This window comes from Chanos chanos, chromosome 3 (genome assembly GCF_902362185.1).
Source record: "Chanos chanos chromosome 3, fChaCha1.1, whole genome shotgun sequence".
Lineage (NCBI taxonomy): Eukaryota > Metazoa > Chordata > Actinopteri > Gonorynchiformes > Chanidae > Chanos > Chanos chanos.
Genome location: NC_044497.1, coordinates 52,132,776 through 52,147,283, shown reverse-complemented (window position 1 = coordinate 52,147,283; position 14,508 = coordinate 52,132,776). Strand labels below are relative to the sequence as shown.

The following is a 14,508-nucleotide window of genomic DNA, read 5'->3' as shown; positions in this document are numbered from 1 at the left end:
ATTTTTCCCCCGACAAGGTGATGGAAAAATGATTTGTTAACAAATGTTACCATGAGAATATTTTGAGGGACAACGTGCTGAAAACCTTGGTAACTAAAACAAGGCTTTTCTCAAAAAGTATTAAAATATTAAACAAATCTGTTGTAAAGTATGTGTATGGCTGTTCACTGACTGAAGACTGATATTTTTTCAGAAACAAAAATTTTATCACTTATTGTCAGTAGGTGATTTGTTATTTTTTAACAGGGGGGATGGCCTAATGGCCAACAGGGGAAGTGGCCCAATGGTCACTGACACTCCTCTATAGAGCAGGGTTGGGCAAACCCCATCCTGGAGGGCCAGGACCTTGTCTGCTAACTAAATACAATCTGTGATTGGCTGAAGAGTGTGAACACCTGTTTTCAAAGTGAAAATCGACAGGTAACTAAGAGGTGAAAACAAAAACCGGACACTGGCCCTCCAGGACTGGATTTGCCCACCCCTGCTATGGAGTATATAAGGGGGTGGCAGGTTAACAAGGGAGATGCGTTTTGGTCATCTTGCTAACAAGGGGAAAGGCATCCCCCCCTTATCCCACTACAAACTGCCTACTGCTTATAATTTCACGGACAATTCTATATATATATATATATATTTACCAGTGATCTCTCTTTTTTTCTTGAGATTTATCATGTTTGGATCACCTCTTGTGTCTTTCATTCAACAGGATCATTAATAGGATTTAACATTTCTGATAGGTGGATAGTTTGTTGAACAAGTAGGTTTATTATAAAGTTATTACAGACGTTGTAAAACAGTGCAGCATTACGTTTTTCGTGTACAAATATCTGGTACACTGTGGTTATGCAAAACTTTACTGACACTTTAGAGGTCTGATTACCTTCAAGTGCAGTCCGTAACCTGCCTTAAAAAGACAGCCAGTTCATCAGGCATAAAGGAAAACTACAAGACTCCGTAATGTTTGGAAATGATAAGTACTTGCCCTTGAGTTACTGAATGGGACACAGGGCAAAGACACGTGCCAGGACTGGACTGCAGCATTAAAGGCAGGTGAATTTAAAAAGTAATATACGACTTAGCCTTTGATCACATTCTTGCTGGAAACACTGGTAATATCTCTTACACTACGACCTGATTTTAGTGCTGATGATTTACGCATTATTTGCCTGCAAGAGGTTTTTTGATCAATCTTGGGCAGAGGTCTGCGGTCATTCCTCATCATGTTTTGGCGATGGGCCATGGTGAACTGATTCCTTTAACACAAAATAAGTTTCCAGGTGGCATATAATGTTAGTAACATGTTCCAGGCGACACATGCCCTGGAATGCAAGAAGGGTCACCCATCCGTCTGTCTCTGTGTAGGTCGAGGCTTAACTTAAACTTCTTTTCGAATTGGCATTCTCTTATTAATTCGGGCAGCCAATGTTTTTTTTTATCAGTCTATACTTCGACTCATTCCTGCTGACAACACTGAAACGAAACTTCAGACATAAACGTTTCACGACAGTGAACAACAACTCCGCCCACTCCTCTGAATCAATGACGTACTAAGCACGCGCGTTACGTGCCGTAAATATGGCGACTTGTATGTTTGTGGGATGTGGCGTTACTTTTGGTCAGTGCGAAGCTTCGTAGTGTTCCATTTAAACAGACAAATAGGTTAAGCAGTCGTTCGGCTCTGTAGCGGGACATTCACTTGTTGTTGATAAACCGGTAAGGGCCAGTTTAACCAATATGTCATGGGAAAGTTCTTAGAAATTTACTTGGCAAATTGAACACTGCTAGAAGTGTCACTTGTTATGAGGTTAAGTTCTCCACTGGGAATGCTAACCTGCGTTGGCGGTGAACTTAAAGTGCGGTTCAGAGTGTGACTTTAGCTCTGTGACCCTCTCTGATCCCAGACTTCTGGGTTTGGCTGCTCTTACCCGTGGCCATAATTTTCGACCATAAACTGTAGAGCGAGAACGCATTTAAACTAAGTGATAAAACAAAACGAAACATAGTTGTGTGAAAATAGCATGCACTGTTGGTGTATTCAGTTTCTGCTTTTTCACCATCGTGACGCTGCGTTCACTGCTTGAAACAGCTGTGGCATAACTTGTATTGTTTGGACAGTAGTTGCATCGAAGTGGACCAAAGACCATCTGTTTTCTTCCCATTCTGAATTCGTGCATATGATGTGAACTGTGCTCTGATGTTGTTTACTGTGTTTCGTCGGGTTAAACGTGAAATGACGTTGTTTCTATCAATTCAGCCCATTGCTAGATAATCCAGTGGTATCTGGATGCGACGAGTTCGGTGCCTCGACGGAAGTAGGCTTTTCAGTACATTTGGATTAGACTATAAATTTAAGGTAACCGTTTTCATGGTGAAAAGACACTAGGATGTCACAGCGTACCCTGAGGAGTTTGCTTTCTTTCGGAAATCCAGTTGTGACAGTACTTAATGGGAGTTACTGCAGTCGTCTCGGTTTTCGTCAGACAGCCGCGTGCAGCGTTGCGACGCAGGCTGATACTGGCTTTAAACCTACAAAAGTTGCCGTCGTGACAAAAACCACAAGGTATGAATTTGAACAGCAGCGGTATCGCTATGCGGGGTTATCGGAGGAGGACCTTAAGCAGTTGGTAAGTATATAATGAAAATGGTTTGTTAGCTGGTTTTGAAACTCGTTATGTAAAGGGATAGCACAGCGTTGATGGCATTGTCCGTAAAATATCAATTATTAGTTCATGTGTTGATCACACATGTTTTCCTACATCATTCACAGATGTTTTCAGGACTTTAACGCCCCTAAATAGTGGGCCTGTGCTTTTCCCTTTTTAGTTACACTTGATAAGCAGCCATAATTCCAAGCATGACCTAAAATATTCTCTATAATTTCAGGTTTTGCATAAAACAGACACAAAAAAACATACACCCTTTTAGACATAATGGCACTTTAAATGTCAGTTGTTTTAGCCTAATAGTTGACTCTCACAGCCACACCTCTCAGATATACCTGCCAAGTCTAGCAATAAGTCTTAATGTCCTTTATTTAACTAATGGCGCTTAAAGAGATGACCCACATTTTGTGCTCTTGTTGATTTGTGTTGCCTCAATTCTGCCCCAAATTTTGAATTCTGTTACCGCCATCTCGGAGGATAGCTTGCCTTGAAAGGCTCCAGCTACAGTGGACTTTTGGAACGTCACAACATTCACACTCACAATGTTGGGAACATTGTGGAGAACTTACAGTAAGGAAGCAAACACCTATTTGGTTCTGTTAAATACCAATGATAAAATCTTAGTAAATCTAACCATGTCATACCATATAGCATACCATATCCAGTATATTCCAATATTAGTCATGTGACTCTCTGGTTTCTGTAGAAAAGAAGGGATAGAGGTGCGTGTTGTGAAACGAGGGGAGTACAACGAGGAGACAGTTCGATGGGCAGACGCCATTATATCAGCAGGAGGTGCGGCCAGATCATCACATTGGGTTGCTTTATCCCAACTGTGTGTGTGTGTGTGTGTGTGTGTGTGTGTGAGATAATCTCCTACTGAAACACGCTGTACATCTGATGACTTAAGAACCTGGATACTGCCAGTGAACACAAACAGTTTTATCTATTGAAAGTCGCTCAGACATGCTATTGGCTGCCATGATGTGTGAGTAAACTAACCGCTGTGGACTGAAACTCTTCAGTTGTGATGCTTTTACTTGCTTGTTTTGTGCTGCACATCAGATGAATGTATGTTGCAGTCATGGATCATGACCTTTCACACACCAGCGTCTTTTCTGTAGAATCAAATGAATTATATAAAAACTGAAGACTTATCTGTTTCATTCCACTTTTTCATCAGGTGATGGTACCATGCTACTTGTCGCCAGTAAAGTATTCGATAAGAACAAACCTGTTCTTGGAGTCAACACTGATCCAGAAAGGTAAAAAAAAAAAAAAAAAAAGCATATATCCATTTATTTACATTTACATTTATTGTTTTAGTAGACGCTTTTATACAAAGTGACTCACAAGTGAGGCACAATGTAGTCCTAACATGTAACTGTTAAGTGCTGCCGTTAAGTTCAGTGAATGACAAGAGACAAGTGCAAGAATAGTTGAAGGAAGTAGAAGAGTAAACTACAGACAAAGTCAGGCAGTAAACAGTGCTAAACAGTGCATGTTTCTATCACAGTGCCCCCTTTTGTTTGTTCATGTGAAGACACTGAATGTCCAACTTATTTATCTACCCATGTTTTCCTTGGTGCAGGTCAGAAGGCCATCTCTGCTTGCCTGTGCGTTACACACACGCCTTTTCTGAGGCTTTGCGCAAACTCAGGAAGGGGGATTTCAGGTATCTCCACAATCAGCGTGTTTTTTTTTTTTTTTGTGAAAAGACCCATATTTGAGACTGTTTACTCTTTCAACGTCAGCCGCGTTCTTCACACATCCATCCAGCGCTTCAGTTTTAAACAGTTTAACAGTAATGCTCATCTGGAATTTTTTTTGTCCTATTTTCATGATGTTTTCAGCACTTGCGTTTCATCTCCTCTCCACCAGGTGGCAGTGGAGGCAGAGAATCCGCATGAACTTGGAAGGCACGGGGATTAATCCCATTCCTGTGGACCTGCACGAACTGCAGCTTAGTCTGGAACAGCACAGCCAGGCTCACCGAATCACCAACACCACCCTGCGTAGTACGCCCTGCCTGTCCTCCCGCGCCCCTACGGCACTCTCCAGCTCTACGTGTACTCGTTCGTCCTGTCTCTGTCCTCTCTGTCACGGCTTTTAAGAGCAGCAGAGACCTGCTCTATATGTGTGCTTTGTCCTTCTTTTTTTTTTTTTTTTTTTCTCATTATCTGTCAGTTTTTTTTTTTTTTGTCTCTTCTAATAGATCAATTTGCCAGAGCCGATAGCTCCCGGTGTAACATAGGTTTGTCGTTTTTGGTAACAGGTACGACAAATGACAGCTTATCAGGGTCCCACCTACTCCCAGTCAGAGGACTCAATGAGATCTTTATAGGGGAGTCTCTGTCTTCCAGGTACCTATGTTAACTAACCATGTCATGACAATGCGTAGACTCCCTGAGCATTTGCATCGTGTCCTTCTGCCATTGTCGTCCGTCTAAGCATGTTTTGTCTCATCGACGCCCCTTTTCCGCACACTCCAACCAATCCCCCTGCCCGTCTCTCTGGACCTTGCTTTGGATGTGTCCACCTCAGGATGAAGTATATACCCTTCAACCCCCGTCTTACCCTCTCGCTCCATAGGGCCTCGTATTACGAAATCTCGATCGACGACGGACCGTGGGAGAAGCAGAAGAGCTCGGGACTGAGCATCTGCACTGGAACCGGATCTAAAGCATGGTACACGGAGCCGACCTGCATCGTGTTTTCGTTTTTTGTTTTTGTTTATGGCCATAACCCGTCATTTCAGAAACGGTAACATTCACTCCTCCTTGTGGACAGGTCTTATAACATCAACAAACTGATGGAACAGTCTGTTGAGGATGTCCTGAAGATAGGTACGCATAGGATATGAATGACTAACAGAAATAAATACTATTCATATGTGCTGAACATAATGATGATTGGAAATCTTTACTTTTTTTTCTCCAGGTACAGTGAAAGCTGGTGTGGACATCCCTCTTACCCAGGAGTTGATCGAAGAGGGTGAGTTTTCCTTTGTGATATTATTTTGATGCACCAAAAAAAAAAACCTCAAATAAAATAATATTTGAAAAATCAGACTGTTAGTCTGTTACAAAAATGAAAAAGTGCATGGTGATAGAGTTTAATTTTGATGTCTGTTTTAGTGACGGAAGCGTACAACCAATCTCTCCTCTTCAGTCCAGAGGAAGACAAGCTTTTCTTCAGCGTCAGAGAGCCCATCGTAAACAGAGTGTTTTCCAGTAGCCGCCAGAGAGGTTTTGCCAAGAAGTGAGTTACTCCTTTTATCCATGTATCTTAAACCACAAGGAGATACATTTCAAAAAACAGTTCAACAGTTCAAAAAGATTCACATTTGGAACGAATACGCTCTCCTCAGGCACATACTCTTAAGAGTTGACCCAGTGGCTCAGAAGTACTCTGTACTCTTGATGTTAAAGTTGGAGGCCAAGAAATAGATAATGGCTTTCATGTTTACTGTAAATGCAGGTTCAATGGAGAATTTTTCAGAAATATTCTCTTGCTCTTTTTCACCTATCAGGGTGTGTGTGCGATCACGGTGCTGGGACGCGTGTATGGTGGTAGATGGAGGGACGTCATTTGAATTCAACGACGGAGCTATTGCAACAATCAGCTTGAATGAAAATGACCAACTCAAGACTATTATCCTCAGTGACTGAATGTGTAGTTACTTAACTCCGAGTCTGTGGTTTTTCCACTTGAGTTTGAAGATGGTTTCTGTCACTGTAGGCACAGCCATGAACTTTGAGCTAAGCTTTGCTGCAAGGTCATATATTGACAAAAAAAAAAGGAACTGGTTCCTGCCCAATAACTGGCATTAGGTTCCTTTTCTAAATGTATTTTTCTCACAGAGCCGAGTACAATTCTGACCATGCTTTTAATCTACCTGTTTTAAAGCCGAATTTTGTCCTTTCTCTCTCCTTTTTTCAAAAGATCTGATTTGAGGTTTATAATGTCAGGCACTGGAAACTGACGTATAATTTTTTTTTTTTTTACCGTAAGCATTTTTCCAGACATAAATCAAAACAAGTGTGGTCACATAGTTTCAGTGCCATGTGTTATTGTTGTTGTTGTTTTTTTTCCTTTGCCTTCACCACCAACTGTCACCCATTTGGTGTTGCCTCAGTATTTAATAATGGAAAAAGTCGTAGTTTTGATCAGCTAAGTGCTTGGCCAAGTTTGGTGCCCTCCTGATACACTTACCCTATTTTTAAGATACGACACTGCCATTAGATTGACACCCTTGCCTTTCTGGAGGCAATACATGTACATATGAATCCGTCAACGTGTGACCTCCAAATGAGAAATGTTTATGCACGACTGCGTGGAGCATTTGTCGAAAGCTGGGTTTCTCAGTCAGCTTGGAGAAAAATACTGTAAATGTGCTGACAGGTCTGCTGACCACATGGGAAAAGCACGCTTGGTGAGACGCTGCTGCCTTTTCGAAGACTTTTGTTTTAGCTGCTTTTTGTTGTGTGTTTTCTGAGCCGTTGTGCTTTCCAGCTATTTTTTTTTTTGGGGTGTAACGACACTGTTATTTGTACACTATGTCCTAACAAATAATGTCAACTGGGTTTCTGAATCTCTGGTACTGGTTGTAGACAAGTGCTGAACTTGCGCTAGTTTTTGACCTTGCTCTCTAAGGAAAGACTGGTTCCTTGACTGGAGGGCCAGAGTTTTAACAGGTTTGTTTAAGATATCATAAAAAGAATGTAAAATCGGTCTCTCTGTCAAGGTTTTCTCTGATACCCAAGGAAAAGTTCCACATTGAAACATAAAGCGTTAAGTTATTTTTATTGTGCATAACTGTTTGTAACACTTTACCAATTTTGAGTTTCTGTTTCAATTTGTTTGAGGTGGCAAGAATAAGTAATTACATTTGATGTACTTCTCACTTGCAAATTTGTGCCAAACTTGCAATGAAATTTTTGCAGGTTGAGATGAATGCAATTTTGTTATTCGCTCTCTGTACATCAAAACCAGAAAAATGACACCATTCAATATTATAAAGTTGAACAAGGCTGAATTCAATGCTTAAATATTCTTGAAGACATATGGGTGATGCGGGTTGTACCTAAAATGTGTTATTGATGGGTCAACACTCTGTAGAGAATTCCTAAACAAACATAGAGTAGATGAAATTGCTGTTTTGCCAACATGTTCAAAACATTTTTTTTTTGTATTTAAGACAGAGCTGATCTTTCGCCCTGCTTCCCTCGAAAAACACAAGACCATGTGATGAGTAATTTGGGCCTTGTTTTGATGGAAAATAAACAATGGATTCTTCTGTTTTGAAACCTTTCAGTGAGCAGTCTTTGATATACAGAACAAAGCCAGTTTTTTGCAGTAATTTTTCTACAGAATAATCAACATCTGGTAAAACTGACGGTATGACAAGTAAATATCTTGGTGATTTGCTTGATAGGAGTTTTGTTTTTTAACACATGCTAATTATTTTTCACTGTAAACAAATACCTTAAAACAGCTTTGATCCCCTTAAAATAAAGGCAAACCATTTCTTTTACCATGCATTATAGCCAGCAAAATGTCCATTAATAGAGTAGTTTTAAAGAAATAAACACAACGGGGGAAAAAAAAAAATTATATTGGCAAATCCCTTATTCAAGATACTGTTTTCCACTTCTCTTCTAAACTCAGGAAAGCATGTCCACCTTCAGTCAGAATTACTGAGACCAGATCTACATAGTTTAACTGGGATTAAGACATACATGTTTCAATAAGGTTCATACTACAATTTGGTTTTGCAATGACAGACTGATTTCTTTCTTCTTTAAAAAAAACACATTTATTTAAATTACAATTAATTACCATGTACATACCAGCACCAACATTGTCAATCCAAGTTATCAATGTTACAATCAGATGAAAGTTGTCTTTACAAATAAAACACTGCTGCTCAACTTTTGAAGAGGAACGTGGCAGCTTTGGAATGCTGTAGTTAGTTGGCCGATGATTGTAATTTGCTGACAAGATTTTGTAAAAAAAACAAACAAACAAACAAAAACAGGCAGTTTAGAAATACATGGTCCATGTACTAGATGATGAATTAGGTAGCTGGAGGCCAGTCATTCTAATGTGCTTTACAAAAATAAACTGCAATATTCAACACACACATAAGCCTGACCTCTGTTCTTTAGTTTGTGCTTCTAACAGAGAGAGAAACCTATTATTGGAGGAATAGAGTCAAGGGATTGTCAGGCTATGGATACGCCATATAGTCAGTGAGGTCAATGAAAGGTCAGTGGTGACTCATTTTTCAGTAACAGCAAGAAAAATGTTAAAACTTTTTTTCCAAGGCATCTGACCTGTTTGGTAATAAAACGCTGTAAACATTATTGCAGGCCAAACTAAAAAAAGTTAAAAGTGTCGCCCCCCCCCGCCCGAGGTGACGTTTAAGAAAGAATTTACGTGGCATTACAGTTTTATCTTCCAAAGCTTACTATGAATTGCTCTAATTCCACTGTAGGGCAACGCATCTTAAAATTCTCAGAGACATTAAAACATTTCAGTCAAAAACTCCCTTTAAGACATTGTAACCATCAGCATTAAGTATCATTATTGAATACTCTTCAAAGCCAAATGTATTTCTGAATTCACCTCCTGCATCAAACGTGTTTTCTCTAAAAATGTCCTCGCACTCAGCGTTAGAGCTTGTACACGAGCCGACAGTGCATCCCCCACATGGCGCGGTCCTTTCTGGTCGAGGGCGACGGACGTGCGATGCTCGAGAACGGCCTGGTGTTTATCTGGATGCGTGGCAGGCCTTTACTAAGGATGGGCAGATAGCTGTCCTGTATCAGACCGAAAACCTCCAGTGTCTGCAACTCTGGGAACTTCTCAAAGTCACTGCAGATGTCAAAACGCAAAACGCACGTGAGCGCTTAAATAGAATGTGCGACGAAGTTCAGCGCACTCGAAAAACAGACAAATTTTAGACAAATCTAAAATTCACATCATGCTAAAGAACAATAAGGGGGTTAAAATACACATCCTCTGCATTTAGGTATTTCAGCACTGAAAGAAACTGCGTGACGTGTGTGTGTTTACGTCATGTCTTACACTAGGGCGGCTGGATGAATCTGGTAGCATCGACTCAGGCATAAATGTCTCAGAGACAGCTGCTGCAGGACTGGAAAGCTGTCTGCTGTCACAAGCACGCTATCACTGCAACCACCAAGACAATTATGAGTGCAAAGGCATTCTCAGAGCACACGTTCTGCACACAAATGTGTTTTATTTCATAAGTAATCCCTCACCTTAAATCCAAATCTGTAAGATTGGGACATCTCTCCACTAAACTCTTGACATCTGGATTTAAGGAAAACACAGAATGCACAGAAACTAAGAATTTCTTTCAAACATATGGGAATGAAAAAAATAAAAATTGCAGACGTTTGCGAGCAAAATGTTAGTTGAATATTGCAAACTGTTAGCTGAATAATGCAAACAGTCTTACCGTCCATGGTAAGGTTTTGCCTGTAACCACTGATGTTGAGTTGAGTAACACTAGAGGGAATGTTGTTAGTCACTGCCTTCACATGACAGCTGGTGAAGTTGCACCAGGATATGTTAAGTTCTTCCAGTCTGAATTAAAAAAATACAAAAAAAAAAACCAACATTTTTTATTATGCACTCCAAACCCATGCTACTCACATAATAAGACGCACGCATTTATGTTTATTAGAGATCATCAAGTTATGGGTTATTTTGTTAGTTTGTTTTATTCAATAGTTCATTTGTTTGACTTTAATTTACGGATGCACCGTGTTCCCTTGTGCTTCCGTCTTACCTGGGTGAATGGGACACTCAAAAGCATAGCCACCCCATCAAATATGACCCCGACAGTGAGTCTGTGTGCTCTTACCGCGTGCAGGATTTCAGCATCTCTGTCACTGACTCAGGGGAAAAGCCAGAACAGCCACTCAGGTTGAGTCTGATAAGCTCGTGGTTCTGGGCTAAGGATCTGTAAACAAGTCAAGACAAAACAAAACCAGCCAGGGTTACTTTCTTAAATGCTTATTCACCGAACACATAAACACATACAACGCTGGAATGGCTTTTGGCTTCAGAGGTAATAAATTAAACAAAGGCGCAGCACTAGGCGGAAAGTGTTTACACATATTTAAACAGGGCTTTTTATTTACTGGAGAATGCCATCAGAGAGTGCTAGTCCCTCCAAACTCAGATTCTGCAGCTGCCTGCAACGGGACAGGATGTCTTCTAGGACAGGCGTTGTGATGGTGCAGCTGGACAAATCCATGTGCTGGACACGCAGTTGTCTGGAACCACGTAAAGAATTGGATTAGGACACAGGGAAAACGTTATGGATAAATTAATAAAAATCAAAAAGCAAGTGTGGTATTTCAAGAATACCTGAATGAAAATATGCTGTATAGGCTCATCTCAATACTACATATATCTGTTACAACATTGCTTACTTTGAATGCCCAAAGTGAGGTTCCCCAACACAAGTGTGTGGACAGCGCAGTCTCAGGACCCCAGCTGAGAGGACCTGACCCAGCTCTGCATCCAACTGGGTTTTCCCTGCCAAGTCCACACTGTGCCACAAAGACTCATCAAACCTGTTGATTCCACAAAAAGAGGATTTGAAATAGTTTTTTCCAGACACACCTGCACTAAGATATGCAATGTCCAACCAGTTAGGGTGAAATGGACATAAAAGTTAATGAGCTAAAAAAAAAACTCACGCTAAACGATGCCAGCGCTTGCACACGCGAGAGGTCCTGAGAAGGTCTTTCAAGGAGAGGCAGTGGAATATCCCCAGGAGAAGCTCATCTGGAAGGTTGTCCCAACACAACCCTAAACGAAATTTAAGACTATTAATACTCTTCTATAACAGTAAAATGCAAACCCGCTAACATAAACATTAAACGTTCGCAACCACATTACAAAATCATCAACGCTAGTAAACCTAAAGTCGGAAATGAATAATTTCATTTTATGAGGCTCCGTCTGCTAAAAATCACATAATTATAAAATGTGCAAACCGCGAACCCGTGTGATGATGCATCTTCTTCCTGGGACGTCTGGCTAGGATAAACATGTGCTCTCCGTTTTCTTTCTCCTTAACGGAGGCGCGAGGGTGTTTGTGCGGTGGTGACCAACACGTAATAAGCTCCTGCGGCGTGTTCTCGGTGTCAAGACCTTGCCCAAAAGCATCTTTCTTCCGCTTAGCTCTCTGAGACGCACGCAGCAATGAGCCCTCCACGGTCTCGTTTAACTCTTTAAAAGCCCTTGTATTCAAACAGAATATGAAGCAAGGTTAGATACGTTTTTCAGAGTTTGCCATCCCTCAAAAAAGTATTTTGTGGCTATGCAGACTTATTTTACGCAGAAAAAAAACCAGAAAGTGCAATTGTGCGTTTTTTAACTAACAAGGGTGAAATGCCATCGTTCATTTCATCAGAGGCTAGATGTCTAAGAAATTATCATTTTATACTTGAGACTGATTTCGTGTACACTGTGCACTTTCTAATGCCCGCCAACACACCACTGGTTCTGCATTCTAGTTGGCTGCTAACATGCTAACGCGAGCTTCTTATTGATCGCGCCATCTCAACAGTAGTATGCTACAACACCTTTTTATCTACCACTTGAGGAGAATAAGAATGATAATAGTGCCAATGGTTATTTATATGTTTGCAAGCCCACCACGGGAAATTTGCTTGGTCCTCCTAAGCCAGAAGACGTGTGGGTAGCCCATAGTACCTCTATAAGAGAGCAACATTAGACTTGGGCGCGAACAACTTTGAAACCCCTAAGCTGTCGTTTGCTACCTCGATTGTCGGTCACTCATGTTAAGCAATACACACTGAACCTTCTTTTGTTCGAGTACCGGTAGTTTATATTGATTACGGCACTTTTTCGAAACTAGGTATTTGACCGAGTTTTAAGGCAGCATATACATGCATATACAGGCACTCAGCGATCCAATCATAATGAGCTTTTTACGTACCCATCCTAATCTAAAAATAAATGTGTGCATCAAGAAATATTAACTTAGTTACCTTTCTTGTGCCATTTCCTTAACTCCGTGGTATTGGTCGGATAAGCACAGCAGCACATAAAATTCACAACTTTCTACTACACCTCTGCTGTGATGCAAGCGGGAGCCTTTAAACCTCCCGCTTCACCGCCCGCCTTGCTCTCAAGCCATTGGCTCAGATTTAGGACAACGGAAGTGATGTACAATATTTTTCACTCCAAACCGACTGTTGTGATGTGTATCGCCACCTATTGCGTAGGAGCATATTACACTTCTTTTCACTCGAATCTTTAATTATGGAATAATTAAAGGAGTAACTGGTTTATTTAATGTCAGTCGGAGAAAGGTAATAAGTTCGCTGGGCCGCCTTTGGCCTTAATGACAGCATCACTGTGTCATGCTGGTATGGCATACCACATACGGCAATACGACCCCAGCTGCTCGATAGCTTCATTTGATCCAAAACACGTTCTGTTTTGTTGAAGTCAGGATGTTGTGTTTGCAACAACAATAGTCTGTTCTTTCTTTGTGACATGGCGCATTAACATGAAAGGAGAGTCTCCAAGACTGAGGGTTGGGGTGTAATTTTTAAAATCTTTTCTCAGTGATGTCTACACTATGTATGGTAGATACAGAAGCATTTTGATATATTCAGAGCCTTCATATGAACACATATAAAGTGAACATATAAAATATAAGAGTATTACAATGATATCTCATTGTAGCATGTTTTTAGGAGATGCATAAAGGCAGTTCAATACTACAGTTTTACATTCAGGTCCCAAATTACCTAAGGAAGTCCTTTTTTTTTTTTTTTTAAGTTTTCCTTTATGCAAATATATTTTTTTGCGATAAGAACTATAATCTTTATTTGAAAATTACAAACAGTTCCACTGAGAATACAGGGCTCTACGAGGTTACCTTCAGGTATCTGTGGATATTTCGAGTCAATTCAGGTCGTCAAATTGATAGACGCTGATATACCCTGTGTTCTTATCCAAAACTCTATGTCTGCGATCTCTCGAGGATTTTACGTACAAACAAATGTTATATAGTTTCACTCGTGGGGCTCAATCCCTTCTAACATATCATGCAAAGTTAAAACCAGACCCTTGCATACCGAAGTACCACTTACATGCTCTACAATTAAACGACTAGCTACTATGTGGATTTGGCAGTCTCCCACGGCTGTCAAGATTCCGCATGACCTGGATTTGGGTGGAGACAGTTTTCGATAGGCTGACTGATGAGTTCTCAGAGCATGTCCCAATTTACATGCGGCGCACTATTCTGTACTTGCTATATTTTTACAGGGTGCTCTTTTGTTATCAACTGTAGGCTATTAAATTACATTCTTACATTTATTCTACGTTACGCATGCGTTGTTTCCCCATTATCCCCACGCAAGCTTTTCTTTCATTTACGTAAAACAGCGTGCGACGACAACATATGACGTATTTGAGCCTATGGTCCTTGTGAATTAGCATCCAGTGGATTTTATTACCGATTTTCTTGGGCAAATGTGTAAATGACGTTTATTAGTGGTAGAATACTAAATCTGTATCGGTAGCTAGCTTCATATTCGCCTGCCCTTAAACCGAGGTAAGAATCCAAGCTTAAGATACGTCCGTGATTTGCAGTGTAATAACATCTGATGTCTTGTAGAAAGCAGACTGAAAGGCACAGTGAGAGGTCGTCTGCTGTTATCAGCTCATTTACATTGTTATCACTAATGTCATAAAGAGTTCTGTTTCAAAGTAAACGCTATTCTTGCAATTAAGTAGCATCTGCTGTTATGATGTTTTG

The 14,508-nt window shown here is 40.6% G+C and overlaps 2 protein-coding genes across 2 annotated transcripts; one reads left to right on the top strand and one right to left on the bottom strand.

The window, feature by feature from the left end:
- The first annotated feature begins 1,585 nt into the window (after window positions 1-1,585).
- nadk2 (NAD kinase 2, mitochondrial) lies at window positions 1,586-6,695 on the top strand. Its single transcript, XM_030768390.1, has 12 exons — window positions 1,586-2,624; window positions 3,145-3,233; window positions 3,370-3,458; window positions 3,847-3,928; window positions 4,255-4,338; window positions 4,545-4,681; window positions 4,939-5,026; window positions 5,256-5,351; window positions 5,454-5,509; window positions 5,604-5,657; window positions 5,801-5,924; window positions 6,196-6,695. Exons 1-12 carry the CDS (start codon window positions 2,385-2,387, stop codon window positions 6,332-6,334), a joined length of 1,278 nt encoding a protein of 425 aa, XP_030624250.1. The 5' UTR covers window positions 1,586-2,384; the 3' UTR covers window positions 6,335-6,695.
- A 2,645-nt stretch (window positions 6,696-9,340) lies between these two features.
- skp2 (S-phase kinase-associated protein 2, E3 ubiquitin protein ligase) lies at window positions 9,341-12,738 on the bottom strand. Its single transcript, XM_030768045.1, has 10 exons — window positions 12,725-12,738; window positions 11,712-11,950; window positions 11,405-11,516; window positions 11,135-11,278; window positions 10,841-10,975; window positions 10,561-10,659; window positions 10,153-10,280; window positions 9,953-10,004; window positions 9,756-9,860; window positions 9,341-9,542 (listed from the first exon to the last, which is right to left on the bottom strand). Exons 1-10 carry the CDS (start codon window positions 12,736-12,738, stop codon window positions 9,341-9,343), a joined length of 1,230 nt encoding a protein of 409 aa, XP_030623905.1.
- Between the last annotated feature and the right edge of the window lie 1,770 nt (window positions 12,739-14,508).

What these genes read in the sequence shown, in the direction of transcription:
- skp2 (XM_030768045.1), bottom strand. An exon ending in GAAGATGCATCATCACACGG is followed by an intron (nt 11,517 to 11,711) that starts GTTCGCGGTTTG and finishes AATTTCGTTTAG; the next exon opens with GGTTGTGTTGGGACAACCTT. An exon ending in CCTCACTTTGGGCATTCAAA is followed by an intron (nt 10,976 to 11,134) that starts GTAAGCAATGTT and finishes ACGTGGTTCCAG; the next exon opens with ACAACTGCGTGTCCAGCACA.
- nadk2 (XM_030768390.1), top strand. Translation starts at nt 2,385, where the DNA reads ATGTCACAGCGTACCCTGAGGAGTTTGCTTTCTTTCGGAAATCCAGTT. An exon ending in AGGAGGACCTTAAGCAGTTG is followed by an intron (nt 2,625 to 3,144) that starts GTAAGTATATAA and finishes CTCGGAGGATAG; the next exon opens with CTTGCCTTGAAAGGCTCCAG. An exon ending in CCAGGAGTTGATCGAAGAGG is followed by an intron (nt 5,658 to 5,800) that starts GTGAGTTTTCCT and finishes TGTCTGTTTTAG; the next exon opens with TGACGGAAGCGTACAACCAA.